This window comes from Salvelinus namaycush, chromosome 38 (assembly GCF_016432855.1).
Source record: "Salvelinus namaycush isolate Seneca chromosome 38, SaNama_1.0, whole genome shotgun sequence".
Taxonomy (NCBI): domain Eukaryota; kingdom Metazoa; phylum Chordata; class Actinopteri; order Salmoniformes; family Salmonidae; genus Salvelinus; species Salvelinus namaycush.
The window spans coordinates 18,742,295-18,762,928 of NC_052344.1; the positions used below are offsets into that span (position 1 = coordinate 18,742,295).

Genomic DNA, 20,634 nt, shown 5'->3' on the forward strand with positions numbered 1-20,634 from the left:
TTGGATGAGACTTGGCAGATAGAAGATGTTGAAATGAGCTTGTTTGGATAGTTAGTTGAAGAGGCTGTCCTCTGTTTGCCACCAGCTGCTTGGCATTGTTGGTGCTTTGGGGACCGTTGGGAGACAAGTTGAAAGACATGAATATTGTCACAGTATTTTGACAACACTGGGGTAAACGGTTGGCTGAATCTAACTGAATGATTTACTAGGTTTAAAATGCGGTGTAAAGTAAATGTACTAAGTTTATGACTAATGAGGTGGACGTTTGATTGACTATGATATTGCTCTGTTCTCTTGATGTCGTCATCAAAAAGAGTTGAATATCAACACCATACTGCTTTTCTATCAAACCGGTGCGATTCTTATCATGGATCTACCGTTCACTGTTGTCGCTGAAACATGGTAGGCCATGTAACTGCATAGAAGATGAAAGACCCAGTACAGTAGATGAGAGGATTGCCTGTCAAACCCTGTCAGAGAACATGGAGCCTCAGAGACACAGTGTGGCCCTCACACGTCTCCTTCCATCAGTACACTAGCTATGAGGTCAGAAGGACAGAACAAACAGAGCGAGGCAAGTTAGATTAAGATGCAGGCGTACACCCACGCAGCCACCCACGCAGCCACCCACGCAGCCACCCACGCAGCCACCCACATTCTTCTAATCAACACACTGACAGAACACACTGAGACAGACCGACAGTCCCTGTTATGAAGTGTCTGTCCGTCCCCCACCATCCTCCCACTTCCTGCTCAATCAGTCCTCTCTCTCCCAGTCCTCCTCTATGTACACAAAGGCTTCCCGTGATAATGGCTTCATTGCCCCACTGTCAACTCCTGACACAGTCTTGATTAGATGGCTGCCTCCCAAATTCCCAGAACGCACTCCAAGAATCTCCAGAATGACTGGAGCGGAGAGCATCAGAAGTGCGTGTGTTTACACTGTCTGTGTGTGTGTGTCTGTGTGTGATTACACTGTCTGTGTGTGTGTGTCTGTGTGTGATTACACTGTGTATTTAAAGCCAGCTTTCACAGAAGGCAGCAGCATCTCCATCACTAACTTCCATCTGTCTCAACCCTCTCACATTATATCTAAATCTCATATCTAAATCTATTTCCCTTTCCTCTCAGAGTTGAATTCTCTCACAAGAGCATTGTGGGAGGATAACAAGCTGTTATTTAGAGCGAAATTAAATATTTGTTGGAGCCTGTCTGGTGCTCTGGATTCTATTCACACTCTGAGAAAATATGAAATCCCTATGCAGTGAGAGAACCTGGAGGTAACTATCTCCTGCATCCTAAATGGCCCTCTATGCCCTATACACATAATGCTCTGGTCAAAAGTAGTGCACTATATACAGTAGGAAATCAGGTGCCATTTTGGATTCACCCATGGTGTCTGACTTGTAAACGAGTGTCTCCATTCTTCTGAATACAAACAAGCAATATTCAGGGGAATATTTTATTACAATGGCGACAACAAGAGAGGATGATGCCACTGACACACTCAGGCTCTTAAGTGTATTTAGTCACATGTATAACTTTATGCCACTTTGTCAAGATATAATGCAGTCAGAGCTGAATCTAATCCTTTCTGCATCACCTTCAAAATGCAGACCACATCTGCTGAATGGCAACATTTAATTCTACGACCTTACTGGGATAAATCCCTCTTATGCTAATACCAATTATCTGCTCATCGAAAAGAGAAAAGAACACACTCTGATTCATACCTCATTTGCTAGAAACCCCATTTGATGGAGGAAACAGGCCACAGGGGTTACAGAATGATTTGCATGTCATCTCACAGCCCTGCATCACATTGTAATGGCCTCGGAGCCTGAACGGCAGAACGCCAGAGAGGCAGCCATTGTTACAGCTCCCCCGCCGTGCCTCGCTCTCCGTACTGACTGTCAAAAGCAATCACGCTCCGGGTGGAGACATGGCTAAAGTGAATTGTAGAAAAGCAGCAGGAGTGTCCCTAAGGTGCGTGGGGCTACTCTGAGACCAAACAGAAGCCAGCTGATAGGCACCAACAGAGTAGTGATGTCACCTCACAGCTGAATAGACAGACAGTATGTGTGTAGATGTGTGTTTGTCTGTCTGTCATTCTGAAATAGTGTTCATATTTCAAGAATGCTTTATTATCAGTCTCATGGGTTCCTTCCCCTATTAAGGAATGATGAAGCCATTTGTCCTCATTATCATTCTCAAGTCATTAAAATAGAACTATTCCTGGTGTAAAAACACACATTGAACCGCACAGGGCTTCTTTAGATGTAGCCTGGTTTGCCACTCCACTTCAACTGAGCCAGTACATCATTTAACAGTAAAGAGCCAGTTATATGAGTGAATGTGTTTTGGCTTCTCTCTCTTTCTCTATCTCTCTCTCTCTCTCTCTACCTCCCTCTCTCCCTCTCTGGCACTGGTAATCATCCTAGACCAGAGCCAGGGAGCAGTGAGCATGAAAAGGGCAAAGACAACCCACCATTCAATCGCAAGAGCGAGGGAAGGGAAAAGCAGAGTGGAGGAGGGTGGGGACAAGAGAGGAAGTGGTAGACTGTGGCCCCTTTTAGCACAAGTGTTATATCAGAAAGCCATGAGTACTAGAAAAACAGTGAGGAAGAGAGGAAGCAGAATCCCTCTCGCCACTTCTCAGTTATATCCCTCCATCTGCTCTGCCTCCCACTCTTTTTAACTTTGTGTGAATAAATGTGTGTGAGTGTATCTGTGTATCCTCTCTCCTGACAGACGCAGTGAGGCCTGTCTAATTGGGAGGCTCCAGGTGTCTCTGTCAGGTCAGAGCCGGGCTGCAGCGTCCGCATGCTCCAGTGTGGAGCAGAATGTAGAGCACCTTCCCTTCTCAGCACCACACTGCAGTATGAAGCTCAGAGGAGTGCATTACACCACCAGGCAAACAAACCCAGCAGGGCACTTCCATCTCCACATCAAGTGGAAGTGTCTGGGCTTGGTTTTAATTGGTGGTAATTATCTCATTAAATTGTTTATAACATCCAAGAACAACAACATTAGACCAAGTTCTCTCCCAGAAGGCGACATAGCACCTTCACTCACTCGATGTGATCCCTTGACATTTCCCTAAGAAGTTTGAGAAAAGTGCCCTAACTCTGACTGTGGAGGGCCATGGTGAATTGATTCAGGAGACATCTCAGGAAGGTTCTAGTGATTACCATTAGAACCCAGCACTGAGCCAATTAGCCTGGCTGACGAGAGCGGAGGTGAGCCCCCCTCTGACTTCAGCCAGGCGAGGACCCTTCTCTCTATCCCTCCACCCTCTCTCCACACTCTTCCTACCTGTTTCTCTCTCTCTTCTTGGCACTCTCTCACCCTCCACCCTCTCTCCACACTCTCTTCCTACCTATTTCTATCTTCTCTGCACTCTCTCACCCTCCACCCTCTCTCCACACTCTCTTCCTACCTGTTTCTCTCTCTCTGCACTCTCTCACCCTCCCCGCTCTCTCTCATCCACTCTCTCCCTCTCTCAGTTGTCAAAAGCTTTGATGGGCGGCAGCAGACAGACAGCCGCCTAAAAATACCTGGGTGAAACAGACAGGCACAGAGACCGAGGGGATGGCAGAGGGAGAGATCGAGAGTAGAAAGAGAGAGAGACAGGGAGGGGAGGGAGAGAGAAGAGAGGAGAGAGAGAGCAGATGTGTCGTTGGCTACACCCTGATGGTTTGTATGACAGGAAGCCAGCGGCTGGGGACCTTGATCCAAATGGAAAAGCAGGCATTAGCAGAGTCATGTGACTTCAGCCATGACAGAGAGAGGAGCCTGTTGCAGTCAGATAATTAGCCCACACGGCAATTAGGCTCTAATCTCTCAGAGCGAGTGAGAGAGAGAGAGAAAAGAGGACATGCCATGACAAAAGGGAGGGAGGGAGAGCGAAAGAGAGAGTGAGCATCATAGTGACCGGTTTGAACTGGAACACTGTGGACGTGTTCCGAGGGAGGTCACAGCAAGACACTCATCAGCCGAATCAGCAGTCTGCAATATGTATGAAGAACACAGAGAAACAGTGTGTGTGTGTATATGTATGTGTATTTGAGGAGGGCTTGAAATTATGCAAGATGGAATGCTAGAATATGACAGACAGGATACAGACAGAGAAGGACGAGGTCATTGATGATTGATATTCTATAAACGTCCAAGTTGTTTTTCCTCTTAACCTTGTGTGCCATGTCTAGTGGTTTGACTGGACTGGTTGTCTAACTGGGTCAGTTTGCTTCTGTATCTAGTCAATTTGAATATATAAAAAAAACTAAACAATGGCCATCTAGCCTATGGGGAACAACAGTTGGTATTCATCAATAGTGTTATACAGTGTTAACAACACTCATAGAAATATTATATGTCATGCCAATAAAAAGTGTATTTCAATCTCTACTCCATACTTTCAGTACCAGAAAGGCTATGGGAAGTTATACTCTTTAATTACAGCTAATTTATTTCTAGAGACCAACTAGGGGAGGGACAGGAAGGGACAGGAACCTTCACATCCTTTGTACATGTTTAACCAACCATCACAAATCACTATTTAAGACTCATCCAGTCATCATGTCTGTTGGCTGAAATGAATGACGGCTAACCATGATATCAGCCAATATAATTTAATCTGCATGAACGCTGATGGATGCAGACAAAGATTAGCCTAATTCATAGCAGGGATGCCAATTCCAAGTTAACCACTTAGCCAATAAAGACTACCACCTATCAGCATGCATTTACAACCATAACGGTGTTGCATAGCATAATGTCTGATGTATAACTGCTACCTTCTCCCAGGGGGTTTCAATAGGGGTAACTCCATATTTAGTGTGACAAATCAAATAAATGCCTTGTATGAGCTATTTGGCAAAACGAGACAATTTTACATGTACTCATGCTTTTGCCATTTGACGGTTGGCACAAAAGGGACGTGTCCACTGTGACAGCTGAAACTGAATAAATAATCAACGTTTATTTGCGGTATTTGGTCGATATATTCTTTTGTTGTTGTTGCAAAAGCCCTGAAATCCTACTGTTGCTTTAGCACTCCACCGTGCCTCTGAGGATGTCATGGCTAGAGGCCAGACGCAACATCACACATTATTATAATCTTTGTCTCCAAACGGCTTATTTTACAGCCGCTTTCATCCCTGCCCCTGAAACCAGACAAAAGACGAAGCACTTCCGCCAAAGTGCAGCGCTAGAACAGTGAATTGCATTTGAACTTGATAAAAAAGGCCAGGGCACAGACTGTATGGCAGTTCACGACCCCTGCACACAGGCCGCTTGATGTGGACAGAGGATCTGCATCCAAACCGTCTGACCTCGCTGTAGCTGCAGGGCAATCGGAACCTACAACAGCCAGCTGCCTCCTCACTCACATGGAGCAGGGGGAATTACATTGCGTACACTGCTGTCAGCTTCAATCTGCTCTGCTCTTTGCCAGTCAGAGAGGAGCAATGAGGAGGGGAAGTATGGGTAATGGAGTTCTACTTTAACTGATTTATAATAATAGGATTTAAAGGAGGGTTTTCTCTCTCTCTCTCTCTCTCTCTCTCTCTCTCTCTCTCTCTCTCTCTCTCTCTCTCTCTCTCTCTCTATTTAAAAAAAATTAATGTAAATTCATGTAAAAAGCAACACACTGGGACGCAGTCAGATAAATCAGCAGGACCACAGACTGTGTCTGAAATGACACCCTATTGGGATACTATGGGGCTCTTGTCAAAATAGGGAACAGGGAGCCATTTGTGGACGCAGACTGTGACTCCTCCCTCCAGATAAACCTTTAGTAGTTCACCCAGGGAAGCCCATCCATCAGCCAGCCACACATTTACCTGGGTTCAATATCTATCTCCCTGTGTGTGTTTCCATACACATACTGTTCATTACAGCAGGAAGGATCAGGGGAATATGTGTTGAAGTACCCTTAATCAGTGTCAGATTTAGATAAATTATCTGATGCTGCAAGCTTTGAGAAATGTAAATGAGAAAACTGCTGAAATTACGTATTTTCTGTGTTGCCTTCTGTAAGGCTAGTGCTGATGGAAGATAGAAGACTGAATGGTGGGGCTCAAACGAGAACGACACACTGCTGGTTTTCCAATGACATCTTTGATAAAGGGTTGTGGACATCGAGATAAAACCAGTCTCTATGGGTGATAATTACTGGGGAAAGGTGAGTGTGAGGTCAAAGGAACCACAGGGGCTTGATTTGAACGGTTGTCAGATATGACACAGTCAGAAAACACTGTCCACTTTGCTCCAGGACCAGAAGGATGTGAAGATTATAATAATAGATCACTATGATTCAGGCCCGGTCCAAGTGGTCCTGTTGATTGATGTGGAGCAGACATCGAGCTGCTCATTGTGAAAAGCCTATTCTGGGGAGGGCTCCTGTGGAGAGGCCTTCTTCACAGCTTGTGTCAGAGCTGACTAACACAGCTCAGCCTAGCAACTACATGATCAGCTAGAACTGAGGCTGGGTTAGGAGGACAGTAACATACAGACTGGTAGCTTCTAAAGTACCCAGATAAATTGTGTAATGCCCAAACTAGTTGATTTGGAACAATACAGAAGGATTTTTCTATCTAAGTTCCATGTCCTCTGGGAGTGATTGAATACCTCTCACATCATACCCAGTCGGTTCCCGTATCGGTTCCAGTATCCACATCCTCTAGGTTGACAGGGTGTGTTACCGAGAGACAGATGTCAATCAGTGTTGTGGAGCAGGAGGAAAGCCAATATAAACACTGCGCACGCACACGCGCACGCGCACACGCACACACAGAGCAGTGCGGCAGGGTAGCCTCGTGGTTAGAGCATTGGGCTAGTAACCGAAAGGTTGCAAGTTCAAATCCCCGAGCTGACAAGGTAAACGAATCTGTTGTTCTGTCCCTGAACAAGGCAGTTAACCCACTGTTCCTAGGCCATTATTGAAAATAAGAATTAGTTCTTAACTGACTTGCCTAGTTAAATAAAGGTAAGATAAATACAATTATAGCTGGGATCTCTCTATCATTCATTATCCCCCTGTCTCTACCCTCCTAAACCCTCCCCTCATCATCATTCATATTGTAAACAGGCAGAACAAGCTGCAGCTTCCAGCCCTGTGTAGAGAATGGTAAATGAGCCCTGCACAATACAAAACAATGATGAACAATACAATCAACTGAGAAAAGAACTGGACCAATTACCAGTGGCATTTATCCTCCTTCTTCCTCTCTGTCTTGCTCCATCTGTTCCTCAGGCTATTGGGTATGATTGCGCAATCGCAGTATTTTGGACAGTCAACCCTCTGGGGATTTGTGCTCTTCGTATCTGGGTGCAATATAATACAATACTGTGATTACAGGAGTGGGCCATGTAATACTTCATTTATATGCAGAGATAGCAGGATACAAGGTACCAAGGCTATGAGGTTTTCTAATAACACTAACATACAGAGAAAATGTCAAATAACATGATTTATTATAGAACTATAAAATAACTCTATCAGAGGTGGCATTGTAACACAACATAGTAATGAGGCTGTTTGTGCTGTGGTGTCCTGCAGCTTCTCTCTGTAATGTTATCTTTTAGAGGAGGCACTAGACTACAGACTCAAGGCTTCATACAGAACGGACACCTGCTCATCTCCTGAAGGTGTTGAGGAGGTCAAGGGTCACATCTGTGTAAACTCTCACCAGACACTTCCGGTGTGACACAGAGCCTTTAGAGAAACTGCAGTCTCCCACGATACCAGCAGCAGAACCCACCTACAGATGTAGGATCTTCATTTGAGCCTACTCTCCTAATGCAATCTTGCTGACTTTACAGTAGCCATCGCTCAGAGATTTTGAAATGAATTGTGAATAATGCTGAGTGAGAAAGTTACAGATGCACAAATATCATACCCCCCCCAAATGCTGTTATTGTAATTGCTAGCATGTCTTGGGGGTATGAAATTTGTGAGCCTGCAACTTTCTCACTCATAATTTTTCATGATTCATTCAGGACTATCCGTAATCATGGTATCATCCACGTTAATGTAGAAGTGTTTAGAAGCATATTCTATTCTTATTTACAATAAAAGTGACTCCAAAATGACACAATAGATTATTTACCATTCATTTCTATTGGGCACAAAATAATCTGAAACGCAACCAAAACAACCAGTAAATGCATCCAACAAGTTTGTAGAGTCACAAGTTTGATGTAATCATTGCGTGCTGGGAATATGGGACAAAATACTAACCTTTTGACGACTTTAATACACATGAGTGAATTATCCCAATACTTTAGGTCCCCTAAAATGGGGGGACTATGCACAAAAAGGGCTGTCATTTCCAAAACGATTCACCTGATATGGATGAAATACCCTCAAACTAAAGCTGACAGTCTGTAGTTTAACCTCATAGTCATTGTCTCATTTCAAATCTGGAGTACAGAGCCAAAACAATAAAAAAGCCAATATCCCAATACTTTGGAGTTCATTATATACAGTATACCCACTGAAGTCTTAGAAAAGTCGGAGCAAACAAGATTCCTGTTTGTGCGTACCTATTAATTTGACCTTGATCATGTGGTTATCACACATACGTAGACCTGCTTCTAGGTGCGTGTGAGAGTGTGTGTGTGTGAGAGAGAGCTACAGTATATATGAGGGAGAGAGAGAGAGTGCATATATGCCTGATTACAGTGTCAATAAGCCCTATAACAGAGAAGCTCTAAGTAAAACTGGCGTCTCCAGAGAGCACTTCCTCCCTGATCAATAGAACACCTACCCACAGAGGTATACAGAGGCCTGATACGATCTATTGTGTGAGCCAGTATGAGAGCACTGACCAGTAATCACTTTGACGGGCTGACAGGGAGAGCTGGAGCACAGGGTGAAATGAGCCCAGGAGGAGACTGACAGACAGCTCGGCTTGGCTCTGATATGCTCTGATGTTGTGGTCATTACCTGAAACCTTCAACACCTCAACTGAACTGACAATGAGGCCCCAAAGGTGAGATTTGAGACCAGCAACTGTGTGATACAAGCAGAACAACTATTTTGTAGGCTACATACTGTACAGACATGCACAGTGCAGATAAAAACACATCAAATTGGAGGCGCGCCTACACACACATAAGCGTGCACACGCTATTTACAGCTAACGATGTGCCTCTGGCATAGAGACAATGGATGTTTCCATCACGTCAGTAGCAGCATCGTTTTTCAGCAGCAGTTATGATATCTGAAATGACTGACATCCTCCTTCTGGTGAATTGATGCTGTTGGTTTTGCTGGTGTTAGCTGACCTTCTGTTCACTTCAAACCACATGGCCTTTTAGAAAAACTATTTCCATCTTTCTCTAGAGTGACTCCCTACTGGAAAACAATTAGATTACCACGAGGCTCTGGAGCTCAAAATTCTATTAATTTTAGATTTATCACATGAAAACAATTGTTCAACTCAGCCATTGCCCACCAGTTGTTTTGAAATGGTTTAAAATCGAATTTCTTGTTCGTCATCCAGGCAAGTATCAAATCATAAAACAACAGTTGCCTTAATATCTCTATGGAATGGGGTTGGTCTGAGTAAATGGACATGAAAGCTGTACAGAACACTAAGATAGAAATGTATCATATTTAAAGAACTCTCTGTCCTGAAGAATATGGAATCATCATAACATTCTAACATTGAACAACATTTTTTTTAAATTTAACCTTATTTAAACTAGGCAAGTCAGTTAAAAACAAATTCTTATTTACAATGACAGCCTACCGGGGAACAGTGGGTTAACTGCCTTGTTCAAGGGCAGAACGACAGATTTTTACCTTGTCAGCTCAGGGATTCGATCCAGCAACCTTTCGGTTACTGGCCCAACTCTCTAACCACTAGGCTACCTGCTGCCCCTAGCTGGTTCTCTTTTCTATTTATTTACCATTCCAGGTCTACTGTGCACTACCTATTAAACTAAGGGGCGGGATCTCAGACACAGATTAAGCCTAGTCCAAGACTAAAAAGCACTTTCAATGGAGATTCTCTAGTGATGTCATTTTGAGTCACCCTGCCCCCACCCCAATGAACATTGCCACATTTGTAATACAGTCGTATGAAAAAGTTTGGGCACCCCTGATAATTTCCATGATTTCCATTTATAAATAATTGGGTGTTTGGATCAGCAATTTCATATTGATCTATCAAATAACTGATGGACACAGTAATATTTCAGTAGTGAAATGACGTTTATTGGATTAACAGAAAATGTGCAATATGCATCAAAACAAAAATTAGACAGGTGCATAAATTTGGGCACCCCAATAGAAACATCACATCAATATTTAGTAGAGCCTCCTTTTGCTAAAATAACAGCCTCTAGACGCTTCCCATAGCCTCTAATGAGTGTCTGGATTCTGGATGAATGTATTTTGGACCATTCCTCCTTACAAAACATCTCCAGTTCAGTTAGGTTTGATGGTTGCCGACCATGGACAGCCCGCTTCAAATCATCTCACAGATTCTCAATGATATTCAGGTCTGGGGACTGGGATGGCCATTCCAGAACATTGTACTTGTTCCTCTGCATAAATGCCCGGGTAGATTTTAAGCAGTGTTTTGGGTCGTTGTCTTGTTGAAATATCCAGCGCCGGCGTAACTTCAACTTTGTGACTGATTCTTCAACATTATTCCCAAGAATCTGCTGATATTGAGTGGAATCCATGCGACCCTCAACTTTAACAAGATTCCCAGTACCGGCACTGGCCACACAGCCCCACAGCATGATGGAACCCCCACCAAATTTTACTGTGGGTAGCAAGTGTTTTTCTTGGAACGCTGTGTTCTTTTGCCGCCATGCATAACGTCCCTTGTTATGACCAAATAACTCAATATTTCATCAGTCCACAGCACCTTATTCCAAAATGAAGCTGGCTTGTCCAAATGTGCGTTTGCATACCTCAAGCGACTCTGTTTGTGGCGTGTGTGCAGAAAAGGCTTCTTCCGCATCACTCTCCCATACAGCTTCTCCTTGTGCAAAGTGCGCTGAATTGTTGAACGATGCACAGTGACACCATCTGCAGCAAGATGATGTTGTAGGTCTTTGGAGGTGGTCTGTGGGCTGTTTTTTGACCGTTCTCACCATCCTTCGCCTTTGCCTCTCCGATATTTTACTTGGCCTGCCACTTCTGGCCTTAACAAGAACTGTGCCTGTGGTCTTCCATTTCCTCACAGTGGACACTGACAGCTTAAATCTCTGCGATAGCTTCTTGTAGCCTTTCTCTAAACCATAATGTTGAACAATCTTTGTTTTCAGGTCATTTGAGAGTTGTTTTGAGGCCCCCATGTTGCCACTCTTCAGAGGAGAGTCAAAGAGAACAACAACTTGCATTTGGCCACCTTAAATACCTTTTCTCATGATTGGATGCACTTGTCTATGAAGTTCAAGGCTTAATGATCTCACCAAACCAATTGTGTGTTCCAATTAATCAGTGCTAAGTAGTTACAGGTATTCAAATCAACAGAATGACAAGGGTGCCCACATTTTTGCATAGCCTATTTTTCACATCTGATTTAATTTCATACAACATAATATTGCTACACTAAAAATCTTTGTCTGGACAATACCCCAGTACTCAGCTTTTATTAGAAAATGAATGGCATGCCACTGTGATCATTTTCTGTGACGACAGAGTAAATTATTATGCAGCCTCAGAGGGGTGCCCAAACTTTTTCATACGACTGTATGTATATATTATTATTTTATTATTTTCTATTACATTTTTATAGTTTTTTCACTTTGTCCTGCATTGTTGGATCCTGGAGCTCAATAATTTCACTGTACCCTGTAATTACATCTGCAACCCTGTACATGTGACTATTAAACTCTCTAATCTTGTTGCCTGAATCAACAAGTCTCCATGGTGATGGATAAACTTTATATCAACGGGCAATTGTATCAGGACTCTAGAGTAACTCCCTGGCTATTTTAATTTAATGTTCAAATCTGAGTTTGATTGTAGTAGTGTATCATGACAACTTCAACTATAATGAATACATGCTCTATTGATCTCCACTTGATAAGGAAAGGGTTGCATATAGCTCAGGTTAATGTATGTAGCCTTCCTAACGAAATACATTAGGTTTTTAACTTGGTCAACATAAATAATATTCATATTTTGGCTTTGACCGAAACGCATTTGGATGCATCTGTAAATGATGGGCAAATGAACATTCATGGATATAGTCTACTGAGAAGAGATAGGAATAGGAATGGTGGGGGTGTAGCACTGTACATTCAGAATCACATACCTTTTAAGAGGAGGGATGACCTTAATGTATGTCAAATAGAGGCACTATGGACTCAAGTACATCTGCCTCACCAGGCACCCATATTGGTAGGATGTGTGTATAGACCTCCTAGCTCTAAGGTGTCCTATCTGAATGACTTATGTACTGGGTTTGACCAGGCCACAGATAGCAACAGAGATGTATTTATCTTGGGTGATTTTAATATAAATTGGAAGGATCACAATAATTCGAATAGAACAAAATTGATGAGATATGCCAAGAACTGTGATTTGAAACAAATGGTTAATGATACTACTAGAAAATAAAGGACAGTCATCAGGGTATAATCGGATTATACCCTGATGAAGACAGCTTGGCTGTCGAAACGTTGGTAATTCAATTTTTGCATCTGAGCTCCTAGAGTGTGCGGCTGTCCTTTATTTTTAAGTTTTCTACTCCGCTAGCCAGCACCTCGCCTAAATAGGTGTGCGTTTCTTTTTCTTCTAATGATACTACTAGATCATCAATTAAGTTGGGTCATCGTTCAGACACATGCATTGATCTGATGTTCTGTAATATACCATTGCAGTGCTTAAAAGCCAGATCAATGCCAGTGGGCTGGACAGACCATAATATTGTGACCATAACCATGAACACCAAGGTTCCAAAGAAACCCCCTAGGATTGTGGTCAAAAGACATTTTAAAACATTTAATCATGAGCTATTTCTAAATGATTTGGCTGGTGTACCCTGGGAGCTGATTTATCTAGAGGATGATTTAAATCACACTACAGAATTTTTATTGATTTGCTCACTGAGGTAATGGACCATCATGCCCCTATAAGAAAGAGTACAGTTGGTGCCCGTCCATCTCCATGGATTGATGATGAACTGGGTGAGGCTTTTTCTCAAAGAAATATGGCAAAAGTCTTAGCAGCCAAGTCAAAATTAGAAATTGATGAACAGAATTATAGAACATTACGTAATTATGCAGTTAAATTGAATCGAAAGAAAAAAAAGTTATTTTACAACAATGCTTTTATTGATTGTAAAAATGATTCTAAAAAGGTATGGAACACAGTTAAGGGCTTACTTGGTACATCTATCTCATCATGCCCATCTAGTGTGGAGGTTGACGGGAGAATAATAACAAAACCAGTTGATATTGCCAATCATTTTACAGATTTTTTTTACAAAGAAAATTAAATTACTGAGCAACAATGTAAACATACATTCTTCCAAACAAGCTATTGTCCAATGGATTGATTATCATATTATGAGCAACATTGAGCAAAATTGTTTTAAGGTGGAGATATGGTTCTTCTGTTGTAGTCATGCGCAGTGTTCTTGGTTGGTCATCAATCGACAAGATAAATGAAAAAAACATGCTTATTTTATTTCATAATATACATCATTTAAAACGGCCAAGTTCTATTCACAACGGTATTCAGTTGGTAAGAGACAGACATTCCGTAAATACTAGGAATAGATTGTCCACCATCTATGCGTTATCCAGACAGAAAAGAGAAATAGGCAAAAGAACATTTTGATTTAGAGCAATAAAGAAATTGAATAAATTAACTGAGCAAACTAGAAACCTTTCAATATATACATTTAAACATTATTTTAAAACGATTTAAATATAATACATAGAAATGTTGTGGGACTATAGTAGAGGAAGAATCTATATTTTTTAGATTGAGTATTTGTTGGGTCATTGTGTTAGTATATTATGTATGTTTGTAATAGTGTGTTATATGTGAAAATGTGTTCGTATTATAAATTGTATTTTAATGTTTAAGGACTCTTGGAAGATTAGTCCAAATGGGGACTAAAAGAGATCCAAATCAAACCAATCTAATCTAGTCCAGGACTAGGATTAACCCATTGAAAATGGTGTCTGACATCCCTCTACCTGCCCTGTCTCCTGGTTACAGCAGCCCCACAGCATCGTGCAGCGCCGCCTCATGGCGGGAAACATCCCACAACTGCGTGGCGAGGCCCACGTGGGGAGACCCTCGCCCCTGGTCGACAGCAAGGAGGGGGGCGCCGGCGACGCAGAGGAGAAGAGCGAGAGCACGGCTGACGACTCCACAGAGGAGAGGGATTCGCCGGAGGAGAGCGAGAGGAGCCTAGAGACAAGGTCGGACGAGGAGGAGGACAGCAGCGAGGCCGGGGGGAAGACAAGCAGCACGGCTGGGAACCATAAAACAGAGGAGGGGAGGAAGGAGAGTCCTCTCACTGCCCTGCTGATCCAGTGCAAGGTACGCTTGAACACCCATCCTTCCTTCATTTCGGATTCATGGGTTTTTTATTAACCTAAATTAAATCTCAGATACTATTCAGTTCCATTCCATATGACAATAAAAGAGGAGTGAAAGGGAGAGATAAAGGGATAGGAGGAGAGAGAAGCACTCAGAGAGACGACAGTGACTCATCATTTATCCAGATGATGCATTCCCTCATTGTATTCTACTGAGCCCGCTTTCATCAATTCTTAATGGCTTTGATTCTATGATTTGTAGAGTCCCCATATCGGCCCTCTGCACCCCTCAGACACTCTCGTCACACTGTGTCTGTGGCTAAAGGAAGAGCTAACGTAACACACTGTAACAGCAACTTCTCCACCTACAGGATCAAGTCAACACACAGCTGAAGACCCCATCATAAGATAATCATACGAACAACATTGGTAGAATCAATCTATATGCAAGATGGGAAGACAAACCAGTAATGCAAATGCATTGAGTTCACTGGCAACATCATTCTTTTCAGTGAATGAATAGCATTCAATTAAATTCTGACTCCGTATGTTCAGGCTATATTATTTCTGCACACAACCCACTGACAATCCACATACTGCAACGTAATAATTGGACTAACTTTAAAACACCATACTGCACCCACCCACAAGTATTGATTGTCTGGAATACAGGCTCAGACTGATGAAACAACACCTACATACACGAGACTAACCAAGCATCAACTCCACTGAGAGGTACAAAAATATACCCCCAATTAAAGGAGTTTGACCTTGGGGAGTGGGTGGGCGGGCGGCAGAGACTACTGTGTACCTTCCCTCCTCCAGATCACCTCACCTGAGTCACTCTATAGACCAAGGATGACTGCCACACAAAAACCACCCACTTAGTTGCATCATTTCTGACTGATGTCATGTCATCGCAAGGTAGTGTGGTGCGTATTTCCAATGTCCCCAGTGTATTTCCAATGTCCCCAGTGTATTTCCAATGTCCCCAGTGTATTTCCAATGTCCCCAGTGTTACCTAGCAGCATTTAACTGACTGGCTTTCTGAATCACACCTGCCTGAAGCATACCTGTGAGAGCATTCGAGGTTCCAACAAATCAATGTGGTTTGGAATAGATAGATCTTTGTTGATGAACTCATACACGTACAGCGCCTTCAGAAGGTATCATACACCTTGACCTATTCCACATTTTGTTGTTACAGCCTGAATTCAAAATGGATTAACTACAATAACTTTAACCCGGCACAGCCAGAAGAGGACTGGCCACCACTCATAGCCTGGTTCCTCTCTAGGTTTCTTCCTAGGTTCTGGCCTTTCTAGGGAGTTTTTCCTAGCCACTGTGCTTCTACACCTGCATTGCTTGCTGTTTGGGGTTTTAGGCTGGGTTTCTGTACAGCACTTTGTGAGATCTGCTGATGTAAGAAGTAATTTATAAATACAATTGATTGATTGATTGATTGACAATAAAAAATCTCACCCATCTACACACAATACCCCATAATGACAAAGTAAAAAGAAAATAATTATGTTTTCAAATGTATTTAAAATCAAATACAGAAATATCTCATTTTCATAAGTATTCACACCCGAGTTACCTTTGGCGGCGATTACAGCTTTGAGTCGTCTTGGGTATATCTGTATCAGCTTTACACATCTGGATTTGAGGATTGTCTCCATTCTTCCTTGCAGATTTTCACAAGGTCTGTTAAGTTAGATGGGGAGCGGCGGTGAACAGCCATCTTCAAGTCTTTTCACAGATTTTCAATGGGATCCAAGTCTGGGCTTTGGCTGGGCCACTCAAGGACTTTCACATTCTTGTTCTGAAGCCATTCCAGCGTTGCTTTGGATATATGCTTGGGGTCATTGTCCTGTTGGAACGTAAATCTTAGCCCTAGTCTAAGGTCATTTGCACTCTGAACAAAGTTCTCATCAAGGATTTGCCTGCTGTCATGTGCTTTTTTCTTAGGAGTGGCTTCCGTTTAGCCACTCTCCCATAAAGACTAGATTGGTGAAGTTCTGTAGAGACTGTTGTCCTTCTGGCAGGTTATCCCTTCTCAGCCAAGGAACTCTGTAATTCTGTCAGAGTGGTTCTTGGTCACCTCCCTGACCAAGGTCCTTCTTGCCCGGTTGCTCAGGTTGGTCGGACAACCAGTTCTAGGCAGAGTCTGGGTACTTCCATATTTTTTCAGTTTCCCAATGCTGGAGACCACTGTGCTCTTGGAAACTTTCAACACTTTATACCTTTCCCCAGATATATGCCTCATCACATTTATATCACAGAGATCTACAGACATTTCCTTGGACTTCATGTTATAGTTTATGCTCTAACATGCACTGTCAACTGTGGGACCTTACTGTACAGTATATAGACAGGTGTGTTTCTTTCTATATCCTGTCCAAACAATTGAATTGGCCACAGGTGGACTCCAATCAAGTTGTAGTGACATCTCAAGGGTGATACAAGGAAATTGGATACACCTGAGCTCAATTTTGAGTGTCATAGCAAAGGGGTGTAAATACAGTACCAGTCAAAAGTTTGGACACACCTACTCATTCAAGGGTTTTTCTTTATTTTTACTTTTTTCTACATTTTAGAATAATAGTGAAGACATCAAAACTATGAAATAACACATATGGAATCATGTAGTAAACAAAAAACTATTAAACAATTCAAAATATATTTTGTATTTTAGATTCTTCAAAGCAGCCACCCTTTGCCTTGATGATAGCTTTGCACAGTATTCTTAATTTGTGCCTTTGAAAACCAAACCCAGAATCAAACTGAAAACACATTTGAAACCTTTAGACATGCCTCCTCGTCCTTCATTTCAAAATGTTAAGTATCAAAAGAAAATGTCAACAAAGTTGAATTTCATAGTGGTATTTATTAACACCATCATTTGCCAAGTGAAAGATGAATTATGGTATGCTTAGATAAGTTCATGAAGTGCCATATGAAAAGAGAGCTATAACAAGGTACAATAAAAACATTCATAAATCATTATCCGTAGGCATTAGATAAACATGTATGAAGAGAGCTGTACAAGACAAGATATAAAAAAACAAGAATTATGCAAATATAATCAGGTAAATGTGCATATGAAGGGGGAACTGTGACAGACAAAAAAAACACCAATCAAGAGTTATGCTTCGATAATAAGGTAGAGCTGACAGAGCTTTACAAGACACAAAATATATGAACTATTTAAAAAAAAGTATAAGCCCCTAGATAACACATAGATGAACATACTTGGAGCACAGAGTTAGTCTGCCTGACTGGAACTCATCTACTATCCTTGGCAGCATATGTGTGAAATAGAATGCCTTCAGTTTAGGAACATCAGCACAGAACTTAACATCAAAAGGCACATCAATAACAACCTGCTCGGATGGAGCCCAGACAAGCACTTTGCACCTGTATGAATATTCAAAGATAAATACACAACGCAGAGGACTAAAGGTCAAGAGGGAATTCATTATCAATGGAAACAGTTGTTTTTCTGTAATGGGGAACTGAAGATTAATGGGTCAGGGACACGGGAGGAATTTCAGTCCGTGTCTCATAGCTCCATGTGGCAAGTTCTCATTGGTCCGAATTGTCTATACATTGAGCCTGAAACAGGATATTTGTTATTTGGCCATTGGCCCAGTTTTATTGCAAGGAAATCTAATTGGTCAACCACAGGCTAGGGTTGGGTTATAAACTACATCATGTCTTTTTGTTCAGAGGAGAAACATTGAGGACAGGGAAGAATAAACATCTGCCATCTACTTTCAAGCATAACAACAAGGATTTGTTCTCTTTGAATAAATATATTTTTCTCCCCCTGATTTGCTTTGGGGTCTGTGTTATTGAAGAATAACATCAACTGCTAACCCATCTCTCCAGTCCTGTGCAGAACATCACCATTTGCACCTGCATGTAGTACCCACGGGCTGCATTAGGTTGCAGCTGAGGAACCCCATGCACCAGCTTCACATCGGTGAGTTTGCCAGAGAACAGTTCAGTCAGAGACTCACACTTTTTAATCAGAAGAGGACATTTGATTTCGAATAGCTCTTGAGAGTTTAACGCTCCATCTGGGCTTACAGAAAGACATGGCTCCTTGACACTCACTACTGTGCCTCTACTCTCCAGACTAAACCCGCAGCTCTCCATCTATGTGTAGGCCACCTGCTCGCTCTCCGTGCCATCTGTGGTTGCGGAACCTGGGGGAAGAGATGATCCCGCACAAAGTTGTCGTGATGTGTTAGGGTGCGCACACAAACCTTATTTTCTGAGCTAGCAGTGATCCGAAGTTTACGCGTGTCATACCACGCATGGGAGACACTCTGTGCTTTAGTGACCTCCTCCAAGCTGGCACATTGACACTCCTCCAGCTTAACATAAACGTCATAAAATGACAAGCATTTCTGAAACTGCATGTTAATACCGTGTTCACCATAAGGCTGCTGTAGCTTTGTGACTGCTGCTGGAACCTGATGACTGTTTAGTTTAGCTTTGATGCACTTGTGCAGAAGGCACCTCACTGGAACATTGACCCCTTCCACAACGCACTTAATAAAAGTTTTGGAATGGTACGCAGGAGTTGGAGGTAGAGATGGAGAAGCGGCTGGGGCGCTGTCAGAGAACTCGTCACTTGGTTTGGTGACGTTTGAAACAGATCTCGCTCAACCTTTTTGGAGCTAAATTCCGCTGCATCCCAGAGTGCCACTTGCATTGCACATCTGTACAGGACACTCCTGTCAATCCTCCATACACAGCATTCTGCCCCTTCAACAAAACACTACTGATAGAATAGTAAATTACAGAACACTAGTTTACATGGTGTTCACAGCTGACTTGTTTACACAGTCTCCTTTTAACTAGTAGGTTTAGGTTATGCTGGTAATTTCCTATTCGATTGTAAAACTCACCTTGATTCGGTACCTACCTCATTGCCATTCGAGATTAAACTGATATACTTACACAATGAGCCATTGAAACCAAAAACGTGTACGCATGTTGTACTAGTTAACGTTCTGGTCAGTGATATGGTATCATCACAATTAGTTAGCTAGCTAAATAACTAGCTAACGTCAAACGTATCAGTCAAAGAACGGGTTATGATAAACAAAAAGCCAGCGAGCTAGCTACCTTCCATAGTAGTACAGCTGCATGACCGCAAGACTTCCCCTGACCTGCAACACAAGAACACCCTGCAGTCTCCACCTTACCGACAGATGATACAAGAATCCAGGCAGAATGATGGTGTGTTTTGCTCTGACTGGGCTGGACATCTGCTTTGAGGAACACCAGAATGTCATCCTCAAGACAGTGAATAAGCACCCGCCCAACTCTGCCGCTGTGTAGGTATTGATATGCCTCTGCGCTTTTGTAGCTCCTCACCTCTGACCCATCCACACTGAGAGACGAGACAAAATAATTGAAGATGTCTTCGGAGGTGATATTCGGCCATTTTTTCATATCGTCCTCCCACTCTTGAATAATCAGCGGATGTGACACAGACTTTCCATTTGACTTTGAAAGTTTTTTTTTGGTATGATCCCACGACATTTTGAGCTAGCTAGCTAACGTTCGCAAAAAGGCATGAACAACACAACGGAAGTCCTCCACAAAACATAACGTTTGGACATTGTTTTCTTTCCGGGTTCATAAATAAGGTGAATACTTAAGCAATAAGGCCCGAGTGGGTGTATATGGCCAATATGCCACTGCTTAGGGCTGTTCTTAAGCATGACACAATGCGGAGTGCCTGGACACAGCCCTTAGCCGTGGTATATTGGCCATATATCACAAACCCCAGAGGGGCCTTATTGCTATTATAAACTGGTTACCAACGTAATTAAATGTTTTGTCATACCTGTGGTATACGGTCTGATGTACCATAGCTTTCAGCCAATCAGAATTCAGGGCTCAAACCACCCAGTTTATAATTCGTATTTTGGCGAATGTAGTACGACATCCGGGAACTTTTGGCATACTAACTATATCCATACTATGACCAATAAGCATACTATATACTCAATTTACGTCCCAAATAGTACGGTTAGTGCGGTTAGTATGAGTATTGAAACACAGCTACTGTGTGTGTGTTTGAAG

At 42.4% G+C, this 20,634-nt stretch overlaps 1 protein-coding gene across 1 annotated transcript in view; it reads left to right on the top strand.

Moving 5' to 3' along the window:
- Positions 1-20,634, top strand: part of LOC120031892 (nuclear receptor-interacting protein 2-like) — a 31,244-nt gene that overhangs the window by 1,166 nt on the left and 9,444 nt on the right. The window contains exon 2 of the mRNA XM_038977713.1: positions 14,201-14,527. Coding sequence (XP_038833641.1) covers positions 14,201-14,527 — 327 coding nt within the window. The remainder of the gene's footprint in view (positions 1-14,200; positions 14,528-20,634) is intronic.